Genomic DNA, 27,245 nt, shown 5'->3' on the forward strand with positions numbered 1-27,245 from the left:
GCTTGGCAACAAAATAAACATCAATGCAGTTAGTCATTTTTACCAAGTCAATATATTATACTTCCAAGTTTAAAATCCTTTGGGATGTTTTTCGGGGCAATATTAAGCTAGTAAGATATCAAATAGTCATTGACCACGTTTTTGTAAAAAAATGCACTTGGTCACTTTCTCCTGTATGACTACTATATATAATAATAAATAATAAAACCCTTATCCGCACCCAATGGTGCATAGGGCACTGCATCAGTATATAAATTAAACGCAGTGTTATCTTGATCGTTTACACATGAAGGAAAGGTGATCAGCCCTCCGCCTCAGGTACCAGTCACTACTATATATAAATATATTTAAGTATTACCTCTTCTGGAGTGAATTCTGGAAGGCGCGATCTCCTGAAACCCTGTTCCCTGCTCCTCTTAGCGACTCTCTCCTTCATTACTGAAGGATAGTCCCCAGATTTGGAGAAAATTGGGTGGGCAAACCATCCGAGCTGGCAAATAATACATTTGTATTATTATTCATTCCACCACACACTGTATTATTCACCCTACGGGACATAATATGAAGCTCACTCCTTTCAACAACGTCATATATCAAAACACTTTTCGGGAGAACGTTTTTAAATTGTTGGGTAATATATTCAAAATAAAACAAGGTTTTTGTTGGATTGAATTGAATGAATGAATAGTGTTTGATAATGTCCTAAGAAGACGAACGCGTCACGTATTAAGATATACATAAATAAATGTAGAATTCAATCCAACAAAAACCTTGTTTTATTTTGGATACATCACCCAACAATTCAATATGGAATTCTACCAACTGTCTGCAGTTACAATAAATATGTTTAAAGTTTAAAAATATAATAAAATGTATTAAAAATAAATATCAAGCCACTTATTGAACTTTTTACTGTGCAACAGATCTTTTTAGGTAAAACCTGAAGGTTTTTTCTCCATTTTAAAATATTTAGTATATTTAAAAAATTAATTAAACAATACATTTTCTTCAAAATGTAAAAACAACACTTTCTGCCCTGTAGCGGGTAAATATTAAGTTAAAAATATGCCGCTTTTGCTGGGATATAGTACATTTTGTGGGCATTCCGAAAACATGCACAACTGAAAATTGTCGATTTTTGATATATGACGTTGTTTAAAGGAGTGAGCGATATCTATGCTATCGTCTCAATTTGATCTATCATTTTATATGAGAGAAGATGAAAGTCTAAGTGACCTAAATTTTGGCTGTCTTAAGTGGTCACTTAATGGATTGTTCACCCTGTGGATGATATTCAGTTTTTTTTTGAGAACTTGGACGTTTTTCTAATCAAATAGGGTGTTTAACAAATCAAATTCAACGTTTTTAAATTTTTTTAAAAATTTTATTTTATTTTTTAAAATCTAAATTCGTTTTACAAACCAAATTGTACGTTTTACAAACCATATTGTAATTGGACGTTTTTCAAAACAAATTGGACGTTTTACAAACCAAATTATACGTTTTACAAACCATATTGTAATTGGTCGTTTTACAAACCAAATTATACGTTTTACAAACAATATTGTAATTGGACGTTTTTCAAAACAAATTGGACGTTTTACAAACCAAATTGTACGTTTTACAAACCATATTGTAATTGGACGTTTTTCAAAATAAATTGGACGTTTTACAAACCAAATTGTACGTTTTACAAACCATATTGTAATTGGACGTTTTTCAAAACAAATTGGGCGTTTTATAAACTTAATTGGACGTTTGACAAACCTAATTGTACGTTTTACAAACTAAACTTGACGTTTTACATACCAAATTGGACTTTAACAAACCATATTAGACGTTTAAAAACCAAATTGTTTAGCAAATCAACAATCGGCTTAACAATCGGCGGGTATGTATGAGGAGATGCATGAACGTGGAAGAGGCGAAGAATGTTTGCAATGACAGAGTGGTGTGGCGCTCTATTCTCTCTGCCTACCCCTGCGGGGAAGTGGCGTGATGGTTAGTTAGGTTTTTTTTTAGCAAATCAAAATAAACGTTATTTTTAACATCTCATCAAAGATGAAGAAGAATATGGAAATCTGGGCATTAACGGGGCTGACGACCGTCATAGGCTGGTTTAAGTGATCACTTTACACACGTGTAACATTCACCAATTGTACCCATTATTGACAACCACACTACTCAAATTCTTGGAAGTTCTATATATATTAATTAATTTAGAAACCTTGTTCTTGAATCACTAGAACTTCACTAGAGTCATCTATTAAAAATAATATGAAAATAACTCCTGTAATTGGAGATTATCCAGATTTTGTGAACAAGTATTTGGACACACTCAAAACGTTGTAAAATAGACGTTTATCAATTAAAATTATACGCCTTGGAGATTAAATTGGATGTTTTATAAATCAATTTGAACGATTTCAAACCAAAATGGACGTTTTACAAAACAAATTGGACGTTTAACAAAATAAATTGTACATTTTATTGTATTTTACAAAAACGTTTCTCAAAATTGTTTGAATCTAGCTAGATTTGCATATAGTATACCTCGAATTGTCGCCCTCTCTCGGACAGCTCCAGGTCTGCGTCAGTCGTGGCTTCGTACCAATCTCCGTTCAAAGTCAGAGCGATTTTTCCTGTAAAAACCATTTTACGCATTAGTTTTGTACTAGTACAGGTGGCGCAAAATAAATCACCCTATCAAAAGATGTTATAATTTTGACAGTACGTCAATCATATTTGATATTTGTGAAGTAGACAGCTGCAGTATGCAGTGTGCAAAAGCTGTACCTTTTTGGTGGACAAATTACCGTTCAAACACAGCAAAGGCTGTATTCTTTTCTGTTGGGCATAATACCGTTCGCTTTTTCGGGTGGTCAAATTACATAGCATTCAAACGCAGCAAAGGGTTTACATATTTGGGAAGTCAAAATACCCTCCACATAAAGCAAAGTTTGTACCTATGTGGGTGGACAAATTGCTATTTGTGCAAAACAAAAACTTTAACCCTTTTGGATGGTTAAATCACCGTTCGAACACAGCAAACGCTGTGCCTTTTTGGGTGGTCAAATTGCTGTTCAAACACAGCAAAAAAATAGCACCTTTTTGGGCAGCCAAAATACCCTTCACAGAAAGCAAAGATTGTACCTTTTTGGGTTGCAAAATTACATTTCACAGAAAGCAAAGATTGTTCCTTTTTGGGTAGCCAAAATACACATCACAGAAAGCAAAGATTGTACCTTTTTGGGTTGCCATATTACACTTCACAGAAAGCAAAGATTGTACCTTTTTGGGTAGCCAAAAAACACTTCACAGAAAGCAAAGATTGTACCTTTTTGGGTTGCCATATTACACTTCACAGAAAGCAAAGATTGTACCTTTTTGGGTAGCCAAAAAACACTTCACAGAAAGCAAAGATTGTACCTTTTTGGTTAGCCAAAATACACTTCACAGAAAGCAAAGATTGTACCTTTTTGGGTCGCCAAAATACACTTCACAGAAAGCAAAGATTATACCTTTTTGGGTGATCAAATTACTATTCAAACACAGTAAAGACTGTACCTTTTTGGTTGATCAAATCACTGTTCACAGAAAGCAAAGACTGTACCTTTTTGGGTAGGTCTGAAGACCTTGTCGTACAGGCGGTAGGCCTTGGCGTGGGCGCGAATCAGGGTGTGGGCGCAGAGGTAGTCGGCGGTGCCGGAGAAGTTCAGGGCCGGCGCTCGGCGCGTGGTGCCATAACCGCCCTGGCACACCTCGTAGGGCTCGTTGAACGTCAGCCAGGTCTTGACCCGGTCGCCGAAAATGGTGAACACCGTTTTAGCGTAGACTGGAATAAAAAAATGTATATATCGTAGTCGTACAGGAGAAAGTGACCAAATACCGAAACGTAAAATGTTCAGGAGGACCATTTAAGTCACTTTTGCTTGGCAGCAAAATAAACATCAATGCAGTTAGTCATTTTTAACAAGTCAATATATTATACTTGCAAGTTTAAAATCCTTTGGGATGTTTTTCAGGGCAATATTAAGCTAGTAAGATATCAAATAGTCAATGATCACGTTTTTACAAAAAAATACTCTTGGTCACATTCTCCTGTATGACTACGATATATTAATAAAATATTTTTATCTCGTTTTATTTAATAAATTCAATAAAATTATTTGAGACCGATCAGTTTCACTCAATTCACCTTTTTTTCATTTTAATATAAAATTATCAAGAATTAAATATCAAACGTTTGGGCACACTCAATGTATCAAAACTTTGGATAGTATTAAAAAATTAAAAAATCAGGCACACCTACTCTAGGTATTGTTGGGCACATTTGAAATATCGTAACTTTGGAAAAAATCAAATATTTAAAATTTACACATACTGAAAGTATTTTTGCACTCCCTCAATATTTCAAAAAGTTGGACACTCAAAATACCGAAAATTTGAAATTTTCCAAAAATTTGCACGATCAAATTTTTCAAAATATATGTAAAAAATTTGGGCGCATAAAAAAAAAGAAAATTTGGGCCTCCTTAAGGTACGAATATTTGGGCACACTCATATAACAATAATTTGGGTGCACTTAATTAATATATTATAAATTTGGGCCCATTATGAATATCATAAATTTGGGCGCACGTTGAATATTTAAAATTTGGGCTCACTTCTAATATCGAAAATTTGGGCCCACTAAAAGTACGAATATCTGGGCGCTCTCATAAATCAAATATTTAAGCGCACTAAAAATATTATAAATTTGGACGCAATAAAAATATCGTCAAAAAATTGGGCGCAGTTAAAATATTTAAAAAAATGGGCGCACTTCAAATATCGATATTTTGAATACATTCTAACATAAAAATGGGCACACGTGAAATATCGTTAATTTGGGCGCACTTCAAATATCGTAAGTTTGGGCGCACTTCAAATATCACAGTATTCATCCTTGGTCCACTCACGCTCAAAGAAGTCCGCTATGAGCGGGTTGGCCCAGCCGCCGAGCTCCTGCAGCTTCTGCGGCAGGTCCCAGTGGTACAACGTGACGATGGGCTCTATCTTGTGCCTGAGGAGCTCGTTCACCAGGTTGTTGTAGTAGCGGACGCCGTCCTTGCTTATCTTGTTGTCGAATCCTGTCGGGAGGAGCCTGGTCCAAGAGAAGGAGAACCTGCGAGAGAGGGAGAGAGATAAAGATAAGATAGAGAGAGATAAATATAAGATAGAGAAATATATGGATAAGATAGAAAGAGATAAATACAAGATAGAGAGATAATGATAAGATAGAGATAAGATGAGATAGTGAGAGAGATAAAGATATAATAGAGAGAGATAAGATGAGATAGAGAGAGATAAAGACAAGATGGCGAGAGAGATAAAGAAAATACAGAGAAAGATAAAGATAAGATAGAGAAAGATAAGATGAGATAGAAAGAGATTTAAAGATAAGATAAAGAGAGATAATATGAGATAGAGAGAGAGATGAAGATAATATAGAGAGAGATAAAGACAAGATAGGGAGAGAGATAAAGATAAGATAGAGAAAGATATAGATAAGATAGAAAGAGATAAAGATAATATAATGAGAGGGATAAGGATAAGATAGAGATAGAGATAGATATAGATAAGATATGAAGATAGAGTTTCCCAATCTGTGGTGAGCGAAACAATGCATTGATTGACTAAGATAATTTCTTCTTCTTCAAACCGCACCCCGATGGTGCATAGGGCACTGTATCATATGAACGCAGTGTCATCTTGATCGTTAACACATGAAGGAAAGGTGATCAGCCCTTCAGGCACCAGCCCAGGGTAATATTAAATAAATATTGGAGCGAAAAAATCACATATATTTATTTGACCCCTCGCCTGGGAATCGAACCCGGGACCTCCAGAGCGGTAGCCGAGCGTGCTGACCATCACACTACGGAGGCGGACAATTGACACCTTCAATGTTTTCGACCGCGTCTCGGAGAGAGTTTCACAAATTGGTGAACCGATGGCAGCGCCGTCGGCCGAAGTTACCTGTAGAAGTCGACTCCCAGGTCGCGCAGCAGCCTGACGTCCTCCATGTAGTTGTGGTAGGAGTCGCAGGCTATGTCACCGTTCGACCCGTCTTCTATCATGTCGGGCTGTGTGTGCGTGAAGCGGTCCCATATGTTCTCAGATTTATCTGCGCAGGACACAGATTGTTAAATAACTAGCTGACTACCAGCAGGGGTAGGCAGAGAGAATATAATGCAGATTGAAAAAAATCATTTCTTTGGAAGACAAGGTGTGTACTGAGAATGTTACACAGGTGTGTGATGAGTTTACGTTACACAGGTGTGTGATGAGAACGTTACACAGGTGTGGTGAGAACGTTATACAGGTGTGTGATGAGAACTTTACATAGGTGTGTGATGAGAATGTTACACAGGTGTGGGATGAGAACGTTACACAGGTGTGTGATGAGAACGTTACACAGGTGTGTGATGAGTTAACGTTGCACAGGTGTGTGATGAGTTAACGTTATACAGGTGTGTGATGAGTTTACGTTACACAACTGTGTGATGAGAACGTTAAACTGGTGTGTGATGAGAACGTAAACAGGTGTGTGTAGAGAACGTAAACAGGTGTGTGTTGAGAAAGTTACACAGGTGTGTAATAGGTTTACACTACACAAAATAGGGGCAGAGGAAGACCGATTGATTCAAGAGGCAATCTAAAAAAGTATATTCTTACCTGATACATTCCAGGCTCCCTCGATTTGGTATGAAGCAGTCGCAGTGCCAAATTTGAAGCCTTCCGGAAATTTCCGGATGTTGTACTGTACCGTTATGTCGGAAGCTCTGAAACAGAAGGCAATGTTACTATCTAACCGTCACGCAGCTCCCCGCAGTGGTAGGCAGAGAGGACAGAACGCCGCACATATCTGGCTTTACAGGCAAACCTTAGCCTCTTTCTCTTTCGTGCGTCTCATACATGCCCGCCGATTATTTACACTCCTTACCCAAGAATTTGAAATATATGATCGTGTCTTGTAGTTTTTTCGGTATTTTTCTGCTTCTATTGTCTCTTCTTCTATCACTCACTCGATTCACACGCCCAAACTATCTCAACACACAAATATTGATATCAATATATCGTAGTCGTACAGGAGAAAGTGACCAACGTAAAATGTTCAGGAGGGCCATTTAAGTCACTTTTGCTTGGCAACAAAATAAACATCAATGCAGTTAGTCATTTTTACCAAGTCAATATATTATACTTACAAGTTTAAAATCCTTTGGGATGTTTTTCAGGGCAATATTAAGCTAGTAAGATATCAAATAGTCAATGATCACGTTTCTGTAAAAAATGCACTTGGTCACTTTCTCCTGTATGACTACGATATATATATATATATATATATATATATATATATATATATATATATATATATATATATATATATATATATATATATATATATATATATATATATATATATATATATATATATATATACACACATATATACATATATATATATATACATATATATACATATATACATATATATATATATATAAATATATATATATATATATATATATATATATATATATATATATATATATATATATATATATATATATATATATATATATATATATATATATATATATATATATATATATATATATATATATATATATATATATATATATATATATGTAAAGGGTCCGCCAAATAACTTTTTTTTTTCAAAAACAGGGCGCAAAACATCGAGTGTAGCTTCGGCTGTGTGGCACGTAGCGCCGTCCTGTTGAAACCAAATGTTGCCAATATCCTCCTCTTCAATTTTTGTGAACAAAAATCCGTTCAACATGGCCCGATAACGATCGCCATTGACTGTAACGGCCACTCCTTGCTCATTTTCAAAGAAAAATGGCCCAATTATGCCTCTGGACCAAAATCCGCACCAAACAGTGACTCGTTTTGGGTGTACCGGCTTTTCAATGTATGCGTGCGGGTTTTCTGTGCCCCAAATACGACAATTTTGCTTGTTTACATACCCGCCAAGATCAAAATGAGCTTCATCCGAAAAGATGATTTTTTTGGCAAAATCGGCATCTTCTGTAAGTCGATCGCAGGCCCACTCAGCGAAGCGAAAACGCATTGGATGGTCAGTTGGCTTCAACTCCTGAACCAATTGGACTTTGTATGGCGTCATACCAAGGTCTTTATGCAAAATTCGTCTCAATGATGTCTCCGAAATGTTCAATTGTTGAGAACGACGGTGAATTGATGTTGATGGCGCTTCACGCACACTTTCTGCCACAACATCGATATTCTCGGGTGTACGCACTGTTTTTGGCTTTTCACGCTTTGGTTTATCGATGAGGATGCCAGTTTCTTTCACTTTTTTCACAAGATAACGAACATACGGAGCTGACGGTGCTTCTCTTCTTCCAAAAACCGTACGCAATTTTCGCACACATTCTGCAACATTACCATGATTTTCAAAGTAATGTCGCAATATTTCCCAGCGTTGTTCAAGCGTATACACAACCATATTCGCTCAGCGGAAGGATAAAACTAATTATCTGTCAAATCAGACATGAGCTAAGTGTTACCATTCACGAAATAAGCACTAGTTGAAAAAAAAAACTTTAGATGGCGGACCCTATATATATATATATATATATATATATATATATATATATATATATATATATATATATATATATATATATATATATATATATATATATATATATATATATATATATATATATATATATATATATATATACACATACTCGTTGGTGGTAATAACCTATCGTCGCGTATATACAGGGAGATGCACGACTCACGGATCGGTGTGGCGTTCTATTCTCCCAGCCTACCCATGCGGAGAACGGCGCGATGGCTAGTTGTACATTTTAATTTCTACATCAGATATTTTAAAGCCTCTCCCAATTATAGCCGTTAATTATTTCGGTTCAGATCGACCGTGGCGTTGACCTCAGTTCGTGACTGGACTTCACGTCTGTGACGTCATCGTCATGTTGCCAATCGTGATACATGGGCCATGTGTGGTCTTCCGGTAAAACCATTGCAAAAAATCCCATCACATAAACCATATGACGCAAATTAGCTGTCTTGGCTCACGTGCGAGGAAAGAACGGTAAAAGTCTACGTAATCGGAGGGCGTGTACGGCTAGATAGATGTATCAATGTTACGTAAAGAATGAAAATAAAAGGAGTATATGTCGGGACGGGTGAATGTGGCGTTCTATCCTCTCTGCCTACCCCTGTAGAGAATCGATGTGGTGGTAGCAGTAATGGTAGTAGGAAGGGAAAATTTTATGAGGTGAATGTAGCTGCTAATTGGAGCAGTGGAAGACCGAGGTTAGCTTGGCACGATCGAGTTGATAAACTCGATCATGCCAATATTTCATATCTTGGGCTGATTAGGTCAGGAGTGGGAATACAAGATAGGATGGTGTGGCGTTCTATTCACTCTGCCTACCCCTGCTGGGAAACGGGGTAATGATAATAGCAGTAGTGTAGTTATAAGAACGGTAAAACACATTTACGAGGTTTGTGTGTTTGGGAAGTACATATCGCTCACTCCTTTCAAGAACGTCATAAATAAAAAATCATCCATTTTCAGTTGTGCGTGTTTTCGGAATGCCCAGAAAATGTACTATATCCCAGCAAAAGCGGTATATTTTTAACTTAATATTTGCCCGCTACAGGGCAGAAAGTGTTGTTTTTGCATTTTGAAGAAAAGGTATTGTTTAATTATTTTTTTAAATATACTAAATATTTTTCAAATGGAGAAAAAACCTTCAGGTTTTACCTAAAAAGATCTGTTGCACAGTAAAAAGTTCAATAAGTGGCTTGATATTTGTTTTTAATACATTGTATTATATTTTTAAACTTTAAAAACGTTCTGCTGAAAAATCAAGTTTTTTGATTTATGACGTTGTTGAAAGGAGTGAGCGATATGTCTTGTAGCCTTGTACGAGGATGGCACTGCTTGGCTTATTTTCATCTCGGTTTGGCATCTATTAAGGTGTTAAACAGGGATGTGTGATGTCACCGTGTCTGTGTAATATATACATATTCCATGAAATAACTGAAAGATTTAAATATTGTATGAATTTTGTATATTTGGGCAGTGCGTCTTATAGCCTTGTACGAGGATAGCTCTGCTTGGCTTACTTTCATCTCGGTTTGGCATTTCTATAGGTGTTAAACAGGGATGTGTGATGTCACAGTGGGTATATAATCTATACATATTGCATAAAATAACTGAAAGACTTATATATTGGATGCATTTTGTATGTTTGGGCAGTACGTCTCGTACGAGGATAGCACTGCTTGGCTTATTTTCATCTCGGTTTGGCATTTCTAAAGGTGTTAAACAGGGTAGTGTGATGTCACAATGGGTATATAAGCCATAAATATAAATTAAATTAAAGAACTGCATCGATAATATGAACCATCACCGATCTATGCACGCTCGATTGGGTTTCCGCCTGGACGATCTCCGCGGCTACCATTTTAAATTCAAGGGCAGGATTTTTTTCGCTAATAATTATTTAATAAGGAAAAAATTGTGCTCGTACAAATACCATCGCAAAGCGCAATTATTTTATTGTACTTCCTGATGTATTTCCTGACATTCGCTCTTTCCTCTTGAAAACCAAAACAAACCATTTATGAAGCATTTTCATATTATCATATATATCAGAGTATCATATCAGAGTCGTAACAATCGGCGGGTATGTATGAGGAGATGCATGAACGTGGAAGAGGCGAAGAATGTTTGCAAGGACAGAGTGGCGTGGCGTTCTATTCTCTCTGCCTACCCCTGCGGAGAAGCGGCGTGATGGTTGTTTAGTTAGTTATTTCGATTTAATTAGATACTAAGTTTTCAAAAATAGCTTATCAACTTAAATTATCAATTGTTATTAATACGTTTTGTATACCATATAACGACAATACTTGTATTATCATTCTTAGTAGGTACTAAGTTTTCAAAAATAGCTTATCAACTTAAATTATCAATTATAATTAATACGTTTCGTATATAATGACAATACTTGTATTATCATTCTAAGTAGGTACTAAGTTTTCAAAAACAGCTCATCCACTTAAATTATCAATTGTAATTAATACGTTTCGTATACCATATAACGACAATACTTGTATTATCATTCTAAGTAGGTACTAAGTTTTCAAAAATAGCTTATCCACTTAAATTATCAATTGTAATTAATACGTTTCGTATATAACGACAATACATTTTTTATCATTCTAAGTAGGTACCAAGTTTTCAAAAATAGCTTGTCAACTTAAATTATCAATTGTAATTAATACGTTTCGTATATAGCGACGATACTTTTATTATCATTCTAAGTAGGTACTAAGTTTTCAAAAATAGCTTATCCACTTAAATTATCAATTGTAATTAATACGTTTCGTATATAATGACAATACTTGTATTATCATTCTAAGTAGGTACTTAGTTTTCAAAAATAGCTTGTCAACTTAAATTATGAATTGTAATTAATACGTTTAGTTTGTAACGACAATACTAAAATTATCATTCTAAGTAGGCACTAAAAAAACTAACTAACCATCACGCCGCTTCTCCGCAGGGGTAGGCAGAGAAAATAGAGCGCCACACCACTCTGTCCTTGCAAACATTCTTCGCCTCTTCCACGTTCATGCATCTCCTCATACATACCAGTAGGCACTAAGTTTTCAAAAATAGCTTTTAATCAATTGTAATTAATACGTTTCGTATTTTTCGTCCAAATACTTGTTCACAAATCTGGATTATCTCCAATTACAGGAGTTATTTTTCTTTTTTTTGACATCTCATCAAAGATGAAGAAGTTTTTATCTAATCTATTATTTAGATAGACAATTCTTTTAGACATAAATGTTACCCGGACAATTTTGCATTTTTTGGAAAATCTACTTACATGGATCTGGCGGATTTGAAAGCAGGCGACACATATCATGATTGGATTCAATTTGGAAAAAAAATACAGACACTAGCTTTGCCTATGTTAGCGATTTTTATATAGGGATATTCCCGGATATTTTTTGTATGCAATGACTTTCGATGTGGGCTTGTATAACAAGTTAAACTAGTTTTTATTAAATTTGGGATTTATTTGTGTAATATATTAGTAGGTCCTAATAAAAAAGGCGTATCTACTAGCTGATGGAATGATAATTCATATAATATATGTATGGTAGGTTTAAACTACAGGATGGTTCAGCAAAAACTGTCCTTTTAAAAATATTTAAATACATTTTTTTATACACATATTTAATATACATATGTACATATATATATATATATATATATATATATATATATATATATATATATATATATATATATATATATATATATATATATATATATATATATATATATAGATATATATATAAATATATAGGCATCTCCCAGTATATAAATATATATATATATATATATATATATATATATATACATGCGATCTCTCAAAAGAATGTATGACAAAACGATGTATGATAGATGTGCGAATAGTGAAATAAGGAAGGAATGCAAAGCTGAGATAAGCACTATCGATAAAATTAAGAAAGGCGTGTTGAGATGGTTTGGACATGTAGAACGAATGAGCGAGGAAAGAACGGTAAAACAAATTTATGAGGCGAATGTTATTGGGAAAAGAAGCAGAGGAAGACCGAGAAAAACATGCCACGATCAGGTATGCCAAATACTTGAAAGTGGTCAGGTTAGGAGTCGTAACAATCGGCGGGTATGTATGAGGAGATGCATGAACGTGGAAGAGGCGAAGAATGTTGGCAAGGACAGAGTGGTGTGGCGCTCTATTCTCTCTGCCTACCCTGCGGGGAAGCGGCGTGATGGTTAGTTAGTTAGTCATATATTATATATATATATATATATATATATATATATATATATATAAATATAAATACATATATATACATATATATACATATATAAACATATATATATATATATATATATATATATATATATATATATATATATATATATATATATATATATATATATATATATATATATATATATATATATATATATATATATATATATATATATATATATATATATATATATATATATATAAATACATATATATACATATATATACATATATAAACATATATATATATATATATATATATATATATATATATATATATATATATATAACAACTTTGTAACCACTTTTTTACTGGTACTTATTCTTCAACCGGTTTCGACATTAAACACGATGACAAGGTTCTTGGCGAAACTGTTTGTAGCAAAAATGTACCAATAAAAAAGTGGTTAAAAACAAAATTGTTTTTATTTTATAAAGTTATAATTTTTTTTTATTTATTTATAAGATTTTTCGTTAATTTTTTATTGCAGTCATTTTGGATCACCCTGTAAAAAGTACAAAAGTAATTAATTTAAATTATATGTACATAATTGGTTGATATTTAGTGCAAAAAAGACAAAAATAATCATGATGTTTTAGACACCCTGTCTTCACAGCGCACTTATATACACTAAGCCACAGCAGAGCTGGCCAACCTGAAAATCAGGCATCTCCCAGTATGTAAAGTAATTCTTTTTTTTTAAAGAGAAATATTTGTTTCTATTATTTACACAAATACAATTTCATACTATTCCTGCAAGCCTAAGCCGTTCATTATTAGAATAATAATAATAATAAACCCCAATGGTGCATAGGGCACTGTGTCATATAAACGCAGTGTTATCTTGATGGTTTTACACATGAAGGAAAGGTGATCAGCCCTCCGCTTCAGGTACCCAGTCCAGGGTAATATTGAATAAATATGACAGTGAAAAAATCCGCCTCCGTAGTGTAATGGTCAGCACGCTCGGCTACCGTTCTGGAGGTCCCGGGTTCGATTCCCAAGGGGGGTAAAATAAATATAAGGGATTTTTTTTAATTTTCACATTATTAGAAAAAGGTATCGAATTGTGGAAGAGTGGGTTCGAACTGAGAATATCTGACTTAAGAGTCCACGACACTAACCACGGGACCACAGCCCGACACTCGATTCGAGTGTCGGGCTGTCGGAAAGGATATTGCATCTAGTAAAAAAATAGGTTTTTCTAACTTAACTAAAAATTCAACTAAATAGCTTACTCAACTCAACCATAGATGCTGTCGAGAACTCACACATGAAGCGACATGTTAATTACACGATTTGTGTGCACTGGAATACACTCAAAATGTCAAATACAAAATGACTCCAAATTGGAGACTATCCAGGTTTGTGAACAAGTATTTAAATACATCCAAAATGATCCATATTCTTCTTCGTCTATGTTGAGATGTAAAAAAAAATATGCACAACTAATTCGTAATTAGAGACAATCCAGAATGTGGACAAGTATTTGGACACACTCAAAATTTTAAAGATAAGAAAGGTGTTTTTTTACCATACCATATATTTTTTATTTTTTTTAATATACAAGAAAAAAATTATGAACGTTACACGTGTGTAAAGTGATCACTTCAAAACCAGCTTTTGACAGGGCCTTAGCCCTGTAAAAACCCAGACTTCCAATTTTTCACCCATGTTGAAGTGTCTAAAAATAATATTTAATTTTTAATTTTTTTTTATTCAAACTCTTATCTGTACCCAAATGGTGCATAGGGCACTGCATCATATAAACGCGGTGTTATCTTGATCGTAAACTCATGAAGGAAAGGTGATCAGCCCTCGGCTTCAGGTACCAGTCCAGGGTAATATTGAATAAATATTAGAGTGAAAAATCACTTATATTTATTTGACCCCCCCTGGGAATCGAACCCGGGACCTCTAGAACGGTAGCCGAGCGTGCTGACCATTACACTACGGAGGCGAACAAAATTTAAAAATAGGTTCAAAATAAATCTAAATACTAAAAACAAGCTTTTGACAGGTTGTAAGCCCTGTAAATACCCATTATCCTTCATTTTTCTTCATCTTTATTATGATATCAATAAAAAAGATCGATATAAATTAATTTTGGTTTTTTGGGCGTCGATGTTAGGTGACCATACCTCTATGGTATTAATTTTTTGCCCTAGCTAGATCGTCGGGCAAAAAAAACTGTAATAATACCGAGTCACCGCATTTGATGGGCAATTAGATCGGGTATTATTCAATCTACAGGCAAAAATCGTTATCAGGTATTAAAAAAAAAAACAAATACAGGTACGTAAAAAGTGAAAAAACGTAAAAAATGGACTTTATAAGTTTTTTTTGTATGGTTTATATATTTGAGCAGTCGAATAATATTCTGTACGGTCAAGTGGTGTAATTAGACGAGTTTAAATTGACAGGTTCACTTCCGTAGCGCAGTGGTTGGCGTGTTTGATTTTTAGGTAGAGATTTCGCGATTAAATCCCATGAAGGTTAAAATAATGGATCGTGTTCATGATGTGTTATAATTGGCTAATAAGTTAATATGAAAAAATACAAGACTATCGGTAACATTCTTATTGAAATCTGTATATAAACAAGGGAGATATGAAGGTTTGAACATTACATATTTTTATAAAACGAAAAACGGACGCCGCTATACGTCATCAAATGTTACGTCATCGGGTGTGTTTTGGGTCCGTATCCCTTTATGTATCTGCTTTATAGAGCTGTAATAGTAGTAGTGTGGATTCGTTTCTGCGACGTCATTCGTTGCCAACTTACGAAAACGGCGTATTTACGAAGGCGAATTTTGCAAAAGAAAATGCTGAATGAAAATATGGATTTTATCGGCTGTTATAAACACTTCCGTCCGCCTCCGTGGTGTAATGGTCAGCGTGTTTAGCTACCGTGCTGGAGGTCCCGGGTTCGATTCCCAGGGGGGTGAAAATAAATATTAGTGATTTTACACTGAAATATTTATTTAATATTACCCTGGACTGGTTCCTGAAGCGCAAGAGTGATCACCTTGCCTTCGTGTAAGTAATGATCAAGATAACACTGCGTTAATTCGATGCAGTGCCCTATGCACCATTGGGTGCGGATAAGGTTATAAGTAAGTAAGTAAATAAACACTTCACGAGTTTAATACAATCCTTTATAGGTTGAGTACGTTAAATTATATATTCAGTTGATTTATGAAATTCTTCTTCTTCTTCAAACCGTTATCCGCACCCCAATGGTGCATAGGGCACTGCATCATATAAATTCACTGTTATCTTGACCGTTAACACATGAAGGAAAGGTGATCAGCCCTCCGCTTGAAGCACCAGTCCAGGGTAATATTTAATAAACATCACTTATATTTTTTGACCCCCCGCGCCTGGGAATCGAACCCGGGACCTCCGGTACGGTAGCCGAGCGGGCTGACCATTACACCACGGAGGCGGTCAAATTTTTCACTTATTTCAACAAAAACAGTTACATTCAGTCAATTTCCTAGAACATACATACATTACAAAAACGCATATAACATATATTTCCTTATACCCGTTCTATTTTACATATGCGATATATATATGGTGGCGCAAAAATAATCACCCAATCGAAAAATATCTCCTATAATTGGAGATAATCCAGATATGTGAACAAGTATTTGGACACACTCAAAATGTTGTAAATAAATTATCTGGTCAAATTATGAGTTAAAATAATTCAAATGAAAATGATATTTTCTGGCGTTTCTCATGTGTGTGATTATAATCCAGGATTCGGACCTCACATACTAATAAAACAGTTTCTGCTCAATAAAAAGCTTCTTTTCATCTCACCAATAGATGTCTCTAGTGAAGTTGTGATTCAAGAACAATGTTTAAAAAATTGGTTCATTTATCGCTCACTCCTTTCAAGAACGTCATAAATCAAAAAACTTGATTTTTCAGGAGAACGTTTTTAAAGTTTAAAAATATAACACAATGTATTAAAAATAAATATCAAGCCACTTATTGAACTTTTAACTGTGCAAAATATCTTTTTAGGTAAAACCTGAAGGTTTTTTCTCCATTTGAAAAATATTTAGTATATTTTAAAAAATAATTAAATAATACCTTTTCTTCAAAAGGCAAAAACAACACTTTCTGCCCTGTAGCGGGTAAATATTAAGATAAAAATATGCCTCTTTTGCTGGGATACAGTACATTTTCTGGGCATTCCGAAAACATGCACATCTGAAAACTGACGATTTTTGATTTATGACATTCTTGAAAGGAGTGAGCGATATATAGACATCCAAGAATTTGAGTAGGGTGGTTGTCAATAATGGGAAGAATTGGTGAATGTTACACGTGTGTAAAGTGATCACTTAAACCAGCTTTTGTCGGTCGTCAGCCCCGTAAATGCCCAGACTACCATATTCTTCTTCATCTTTGATGAGATGTCAAAAAATAATATGGGAAATCGTCACTTGGATTATTATTTTTTTCTTCTTTTAAGTGGAAAACATGGTATCCGTCAAGTGGCTGCCGCCAGTGTTGTATACACAATTGTGCCTGTTTTATTAATTTGTTTGTATACTGCAGCTGTCTTGTTTACAACTGTCAAATATGATTGACGTACGACGCCGTTTGCGAAAATTATGACATCTTTCGATAAGGTGATTGATTTTGCGCCACCCTATATCATCCCAGATTGGTATAATGGTTCGATTCGTAAAGCATTTATATGACTAATATCCGTTATTAAGAGCTGAACGGAGCGCAAAATTTGATATATATAGTAATTATATCTCGAGAATTGAATTTAAAAGTGCAATTTTTAATAATTATAAGGAAATTATCAATTATTTTAGAGTTGTTATAGTTTATAACGCGGTATATCAAGGACATGCCACGTAGAGACGGGTATCGAATCAAAAAACCGAATTAGGCATGGCGACTACTTTTAAAGAAGTCTTTTGAATTACAACATTTTGAGTGTGTCCAAATACTTGTTCACAAATCTGAATTATCTCCAAGTACAGGAGTTATTTTTCATATTATTTTTTGACATCTCATCAAAGATGAAGAAGAATATGGAAGTCTGGGCATTTACGGGGCTGACGACCTTCATAGGCTGGTTCATCACTTTACACACGTGTAACATTCACCCCATTATTGACAACCACATAACTCGAAGTTCTATATATCGCTCACTCCTTTCAACAACGTCATATATCAAAGAAACTTGATTTTTCAAAAGATCGTTTTAAAGAATGTAATAAAATGTATTAAAAATAAATATCAAGCCGCTTATTGAACTTTTTACTGTGCAACAGATCTTTTTAGGTAAAACCTGAATGTTTTTTCTCCATTTGAAAAATATTTAGTATATTAAAAAAAAAAAATCAAACAATACCTTTTCTTCAAAATGCAAAAACGGCACTTTCTGCCCTGTAGCGGGTAAATATTAAGTTAAAAATATGCCGCTTTTGCTGGGATATAGTACATTTTCTGGGCATTCCGAAAACATGCACAACTGAAAATTTATGATTTTTGATGTTTGAAATTGATGAAAGGAGTGAGCGATATATCGCTCACTCCTTTCAAGAGCGTCATAAATCGAAAATCGTCAATTTTCAGTTGTGCATGTTTTCGGAATGCCCAGAAAATGTACTATATCCCAGCAAAAGCAACATATTTTTAACATAAAATTTACCCGGTACAGGGCAGAAAGTATTGTTTTTGCATTTTGAAGAAACAGTATTTTTTAATTATTTCATTAAATATACTAAATATATTTTAAATGGAGAAAAAACCTTCAGGTTTTACCTAAAAAGATATGATGCACATTAAAAAGTTCAATTAGTGGCTTGATATTTATTTTTAATACATTGTATTATATTTTTATACTTTAAAAACGTTCTCCTGAAAATAAACGTTTTTTGATTTATGACGTTCTTGAAAGGAGTTAGCGATGTATTTGAACCAATTTTGATGCGTTGTTCTTGTATCACTAGAACTTAACTAGAGACATCTATTGGTGAGATGAAAAGCAGTTTTGACCAATATCACTGGTCTGTTTTTGGTTGGTCGGAAGATATTGCTTTTTAACGATAAGCCCGATAATGTGCGTATTTATTATCTATACATGAAGTTTATATGGTAAAACCAATATTTTTCCATGACGCATATTGCGATTACCGTTTCTTTTTAAAGGATGTTTTACTGAAGGTAGAGGAAGCAATTTGTGGTCTTATCAAAAGTCGAAACACCTATTGAGTTTGCGATAACTGTGATTCGATAATGTTCCCGCAGGAAGTCGACTGCCAGACCTCAAGATTGCCCGAAAACCGCACAAAATCCGGGTGAAGAAATTCCGCTACCACGCCCCATCCACGCAGGGGTACGCAGAGAGAAATAACGAACTTATTAATACGGCTGTCCAAACTTAAAACGCGGTAAGGGACATTTTTTGTAGTACTTTTTTTTGCATTTTTGGACTTAGTAGAATCTACTTGAAATAGTCCGCCTCCGTAGTGTAATGGTCAGCACGCTCGGCTACCGTTCTGGAGGTCCCGGGTTCGATTCCCAAGGGGGGTAAAAATAAATATAAGTAATTTTTTCACTGTAATATTTATTCAATATTACCATGGACTGGTACCTGTAGCGGAGGGCTGATCACCTTTCCTTCATGTGTAAAACGATCATGATAACACTGCGTTTATAAGACACAGTGCCCTATGCACCATAGGGGTGCGGATAAGGGTTTTTTATTATTATTATAATTAGAATCTACTTGGTCCAAAAATGCAAAAAAATCGTAGTACAGAAAACACAGTAAGGGACATTTTTGTAGTACGTTTTTTTTTGCATTTTTAGACTTAGAATCTACTTAGTCCAAAAATGCAAAAAAACGTACTACAAAGAGCATGTCCCTTACTGTGTTTTGAATTTGGTCAGCCGAATAGCTCTAACGTGCAATGGCAAATAGCCGCAAGTTAAAAGCGGTAGTTTTGAGATAAACGAGATTATTATCCTTCTTCTAACTCTCATTTGCACCCAATGGTGCATAGGGCACTGTATCATATAAACGCAGTGTTATCTTGATAGTTAACACATGAAGGAAATGTGATCAGCCCTCCGCTTCAGGTACCAATCCAGGGTAATATAATGAATAAATATCGAACAAATAAACTAGTTTATAGTTAACTAAAAATGACGCTTTTTGCCAACACATGTATCAAATTAATACAATTTTGCGGCTATTTGGATAATGAATATCTCGGTAGAGGAAAGAGATGGAGCAAAGTCTGTGATTGTATATGATAGAGGCCAGGTATAAGAATGCTTTGGGCCGTGTTACGCCAAACAGCCGCAACTTGAGTTACGGCTAGTTGCCTCTACACATTAGAGCATTTACACATAGAACTAGTAGAACATCTAATTCGTAAAACGAGTAAATATATCATTGCTATATATCATATATGTATATATATATATATATATATATATATATATATATATATATATATATATATATATATATATATATATATATATATATATATATATATATGTATATATATATATATGCATCGTAGTCGTACAGGAGAAAGTGACCAACTAACAAAAGGTAAAATGTGCAGAAGGGCCATTTAAGTCACTTTTGCTTGGCAACAAAATAAACATCAATGCAGTTAGTCATTTTTACCAAGTCAGTATATTATACTTCCAAGTTTAAAATCCTTTGGGATGTTTTCAGGGCAATATTAAGCTAGTAAGATATCAAATAGTCAATGATCACTTTTTTGTAAAAAATGCACTCTCTCCTGTATGACTACGATATATGTATATATATATATATATATATATATATATATATATATATATATATATATATATATATATATATATATATATATATATATACACATATATATATATACACATTTTTTTTAAATTTCTATATTTAAATATAGAAATTTAATTATAATTATAATTAAATAAAAGGCGCTCGGAAGGTTTACATTATTTTAAGGCTTTAGGGGTATGTTTTGAGCATTCTTTCAATTTTGTAATCCCTCTCAAAGTCGCTGGACTTATTTACACACCGATAAACTTATACAACTAAAAGTATGTATATATATATATATATATATATATATATACATATGAATTAAATTAAAACAATATAATTACATACCTTACTGCGCTGAGAAAAACCGTAATTAATACTGTCAAATTTTTCAAAAACATTTTAAAAATAGATCAATTTTTTCCAAATATTTTATGAATTCACCACAAATAATTGTACCAGTAATCAACATATATATATAATTTTTTAACCGATTATAGTATTTACATAACCGACTCTATCGAGCGGTCGCAAATGACTAAGGCCTGCGAATTTAAGTGGAGAATGGCGTCTTGTAGATACGGCATTAGGCTTAAGACAATCATTACTCCATAAGGCCTGTAAATAAAGCAGGGATATGTCCAGATAACAGACCGTCGCGCTGGGACCGCGCTGCGCCAACTCCCATCTCGTCCATATGTCAAATTGTATTATTATTATTGTATTATCTATTATATATGTATTATCAATATGTAATTATATTGTTATACATTATCAATATTATTATTATCATTATTATGTATTATCATTATTATGTATCATCAATATTATTATTATCATTATTATGTATTATCAATATTATTATTATCATTATTATGTATTATCGATATAATTATAATCATTATTATGTATCATCATTATTATGTATCATCAATATTTTTATCATTATTATGTATTATCAATATTATTATTATCATTATTATGTATTATCATTATTATGTATTACCAATATTATTTTTATCATTATTATGTATTATCATTATTATGTATCATCAATATTATTATTATCATTATTATGTATCATCAATATTTTTATCATTATTATGTATTATCAATATTATTATTATCATTATTATGTATTATCATTATTATGTATCATCAATATTATTATTATCATTATTATGTATTATCAATATTATTATTATCATTATTATGTATTATCATTATTATGTATTACCAATATTATTTTTATCATTATTATGTATTATCATTATTATGTATTATCAATATTATTATTATCATTATTATGTATTATCATTATTTTGTATTATCAATATTATTATTATCATTATTATGTATTATCAATATTATTATTATCATTATTATGTATTATCATTATTTTGTATTATCAATATTATTATTATCATTATTATGTATTATCAATATTATTATTATCATTATTATGTATTATCGATATAATTATAATCATTATTATGTATTATCAATATTATTATTATCATTATTATGTATTATCATTATTATGTATTATCAATATTATTATTATCATTATTATGTATTATCATTATTTTGTATTATCAATATTATTATTATCATTATTATGTATTATCATTATTTTGTATTATCAATATTATTATTATCATTATTATGTATTATCAATATTATTATTATCATTATTATGTATTATCAATATTATTATTATCATTATTATGTATTATCGATATAATTATAATCATTATTATGTATTATCATTATTATGTATCATCATTATTATGTATTATCAAAATTATTATTATCATTATTATGTATTATCATTTTTTTGTATTATCAATATTATTATTATCATTATTATGTATTATCAATATTATTATTATCATTATTATGTATTATCGATATAATTATAATCATTATTATGTATTATCATTATTATGTATCATCAATATTTTTATCATTATAATGTATTATCAATATTATTATTATCATTATTATGTATTATCAATATGTATTATCATTTTCTTTTTATTTTTGACATCTCATCAAATATGAAGAAGACGTTTCTTTAGTCAGTCAATTTCCTAGAACATACCTACGTACATTACAAAAACGCATATCGCTTACTCCTTTCAAGAACGTCATAAATCAAAAATCGACAATTTTCAGATGTGCATGTTTTCGGAATACCCAGAAAATATACTATATCACAGTAAAAGAGGCATATTTTTAACTTAATATTTACCCGCTACAGGGCAGAAAGTGTTGTTTTTGCATTTTGAAGAAAAGATATTGTTTAATTATTATATTAAATATACTAAATATTTTTCAAATGGAGAAAAAACCTTTAGGTTTTACCCAAAAAGATCTGTTGCATAGTAAAAAGTTAATAAAGTGGCTTGATATTTATTTTTAATACATTGTATTATATTTTTAAACTTTAAAAAACATCTCCTGAAAATAATAAATAATAAAACCCTTATCCGCACCCCAATGGTGCATAGGGCACTGTGTCATATAAACGCAGTGTTATCTTGATCGTTTACACATGAAGCAAGGGTGATCAGCCCTCCGCTTCAGGTACCAGTCCACGGTAATATTGAATAAATATTACAGTGAAAAAATCACTCATATTTATTTTACCCCCCTTGGGAATCGATCCCGGGATCTCCAGCGTGCTGACCATTACACTACGGCGGCGGACAATCTCCTGAAAAATCAAGTTAAAATATTTGACGTTGTTGAAAGGAGTGAGCGATATGTTGGAGATGTGAAAATGATACGAAGCGATGTTGGAACATTACCGAAGTGGCCCGTGCGGTAACAATGCCGAAGGAGGCGATACCGAGAATTCGAGGTTTACCTGTCAGCGGTAAGGCTTGCTTTATAGTTGGTTTTTACAGAGGATATGTAACGTATAGTTACATGAGCCGCTCGTCGGGTGGAAGCAAGTTGTGGTAGCGCTTGCGGTCGGAGGAAGTGGATGTTTTAACTGTTGAGGTTAACCTCTTTAGCTCCGGACATTGCAACAATTAATTAATTATTTTTTTGTGTATGTATATCATTTCAACCTATCGTCTTTGCAGGCTGTCGGAGTCAGGTCTCTTCGTCCTCAGGCTGTAGGTCCTTCTGTCATATACAACGTCACCTAGGCCATGCCTTGGGATCATGTTATCTCTCTGCAGCATCCTTGAATCTCTGGTCTTCCTCTAGATGCCTTTCTATGGCGATATATATAAATATATATATATATACATATATATATATATATATATATATATATATATATATATATATATATATATATATATATATATATATATATATATATATATATATATATATATATTTATATATGTATATAAATATATATATATATATATACATATATATATGTATATATATATATATATATATATATAAATATATATATATATATATATATATATATATATATATATATATATATATATATATATATATATATATATATACATATATATATATATATATATATATATATATATATATATATATATATATATATATATATATATATATAATATATATATATATATATATATATATATATATATATATATATATATATATATATATATATATATATATATATATATATATATATACATATATATATATACATATATATATATATATATATATATATATATATACATATATATATACATATATATATACATATATATATATATATATATATATATATTATATATATATATATATATATATATATATATATATATATATATATAGATATATATATGTATAGAACGCCATACCAACCTGTCTTTGCAAACAATCCTAGCTTCTTCCACATTTCGTGCATCTCTTCATACATTCCCGCTGATTATTGACACTCCTGACCTGTTTGGGCCCGACTGTTTCAATTAGATTATACATATATTATAGTTGTTCTTCGGTATACCTTCACTTCTACTGCTACTACCGTGTCACAATTTCCCCGTAGTGGTAGGCAGAGAGATTAGAACGCCACAATAATGTTATCAAGCAATATTTCGCGTTCAAGCATCTCCTCATACTTAATCGCCGATAATTACAACCCATGACCTATGCGGGCCCAAGTATTTGAAACACGTTAAATCATGTATCGAACCCGGGACCTCCAGAACGGTAGCCGAGCGTGCTGACCATTACACTACGGAGGCAGACTCGATTCCCAAGGGGGGTAAAATAAATATAAGTGATTTTTTCACTGTCATATTTATTCAATATTACCCTGGATTGGTACCTGAAGCGGAGGGCTGATCACCTTTCCTTCATGTGTAAAATGATCAAGATAACACTGCGTTTATATGACGTAGTGCCCTATGCACCATTGGGCTGCGAATAAGGGTTTTATATTATATTGTATAAATCAGAGTATGCAGAGAGGATTGAACGCCACATCAATCTGTCATTCACATATCTCTTGACTCGTGATTCTATAGATAATTGTTTCAAATACATAATGCCAAGCTATTCTTCTCAGGTTTTACTGCTACTACTGAGTCCCAATTGCCCTGCAGGCGTAGGCAGAAAGAATAGAACGCCACACCAATATTTATTAGGCAATCTTCTCAAACATACTCGTTGATTATTCCCACTCCGGACCTGACACGCCCGAGTATTTGACATACTTGATAATACCAAGTTTTCCTCGGTCTTCCTCCATTCCTATTTTTACCACTTTTGAAATATTACTATTCAAATGAACGAACGAAAGAAAGAACGGTAAAACAAATTTATGAGGCGAATGTGAGTGGAAAAAAGAGCAGAGGAAGACCGTGAAAAACATGGCACGACTGATCGTGTATCAAGTATTTGGCATACCTGAGTATGCCAAATACTTGAAAGCGGTCAGGTTAGGAGTCGTAACAATCGGCGGGTATGTATGAGGAGATACATGAATGTAGAAGAGGCGAAGAATGTTTGCAAAGACAGAGTGGTGTGGCGTTCTATTCTCTCTGCCTGCCGCTGCGGGGAAGCGGCGTGATGGTTAGTTAGTTTTTTTTCTATTCAAATGTTTTTTTTCATTAAAAGTGGTTTTATTTTTTGAGAAAATATGATATTTTTAATGTTTTTTTAAAAAATATTATGAAAAACAGTCTTGATATAAAAAAATCGGTTAAATTTTTTATCAAAATGGTATTTATTACTTGATTTTTTTTAAAAAATCAATTTCTTTTTATTTAGGCTAAAAGCTCTAAAATATGCATAATCCGAGATGGCGGATGACACAACAGGGTTAGGGTCCCGAAGATCTGGTCCCTAGACTACCAAGGCCATGATGACCTCGGCGACGAAGGCCTTAGTGACGAATCAGAATTTGCGCCGCGCGGGAGTCGAACTCGAGACGTGACGCGCGTTGCCATCCACTCGACTGCGATACTGTACATATGGTGCTTGTGATTAGTTTGCAATATCTATGTATTGTATTTATGGATTGGATCCGTTTTATTGAATGTACGCGGTGGGGTGTGACTCTTAGCCAACTGTGACGCCCATAGATGTGATGTGGCTGAGTCGACACATCTCTATTACAATTTTTTCATTTATATTGTATACTGCTAGTTGAATCCAGCCTTGTGTTGCTTTTACTATAGACCTATATAGAGCATTTGACTATTAATATATATTATATATATATATATATATATATATATATATATATATATATATATATATATATATATATATATATATATATATATATATATATATATATATATATATATATATATATATATATATATATATATATATATATATATATATATAAATAAATTTATATATATATATATATATATATATATATATATATATATATATATAAATATATATATTTATATATATATATATATATATATATATATATATATATATATATATATATATATATATATATATATATATATATATATATATATATATTTCACTTTAGGCCTTTAAAGCATTTTACTATTTACATATCTACTGTAGACCTATAAAGAACTTTACTATAGACCTATATAGCACTTTACTGTAGTCCGATATAGATTTTACTATAGACCTATATATCACTTTACTATAGACCTATATAGCACTTTACCATAGGCCTATATAGCACTTTACTGTAGTCCGATATAGATTTTACTATAGACCTTTATAGCACTTAACTGTAGACCTATATAGCATTTTACTATATACCTATATAGCACTATACTGTAGACCTATATAGCACTTTAATATAGACATATATAGCAGTTAACTATAGATCTGTATAGCACTTAACTATAGACTTACATAACATTCTACTATGAACCTTTATAGCACTTTACTAAAGACCTGTGTAGCATAATACATTTTTATATCATTTTACCTGCATAGTAGTTTCCTATAAACCTACTTTATACACCGTTTTACTATAGACCTAA

General features: G+C 32.5%; 1 protein-coding gene across 1 annotated transcript; it reads right to left on the reverse strand.

Annotated features, from left to right (window-relative positions):
- Window positions 1–331: 331 nt before the first annotated feature.
- LOC148303874 (myrosinase 1-like) lies at window positions 332–21,384 on the reverse strand. The gene is made up of 7 exons (XM_088269246.1): window positions 21,130–21,384; window positions 6,721–6,827; window positions 6,022–6,169; window positions 4,962–5,167; window positions 3,614–3,835; window positions 2,554–2,642; window positions 332–490 (listed from the first exon to the last, which is right to left on the reverse strand). The coding sequence occupies exons 1-7, from the start codon at window positions 21,180–21,182 to the stop codon at window positions 332–334; spliced, it is 984 nt and encodes a 327-aa protein (XP_088125372.1). The 5' UTR covers window positions 21,183–21,384.
- Window positions 21,385–27,245: the final 5,861 nt, after the last annotated feature.

Source organism: Brachycentrus maculatus, unplaced genomic scaffold, assembly GCF_059751285.1.
Source record: "Brachycentrus maculatus isolate JH-2025_06_01 unplaced genomic scaffold, ASM5975128v1 h1tg000342l, whole genome shotgun sequence".
In the NCBI taxonomy this organism is placed as follows: Eukaryota; Metazoa; Arthropoda; class Insecta; order Trichoptera; family Brachycentridae; genus Brachycentrus; species Brachycentrus maculatus.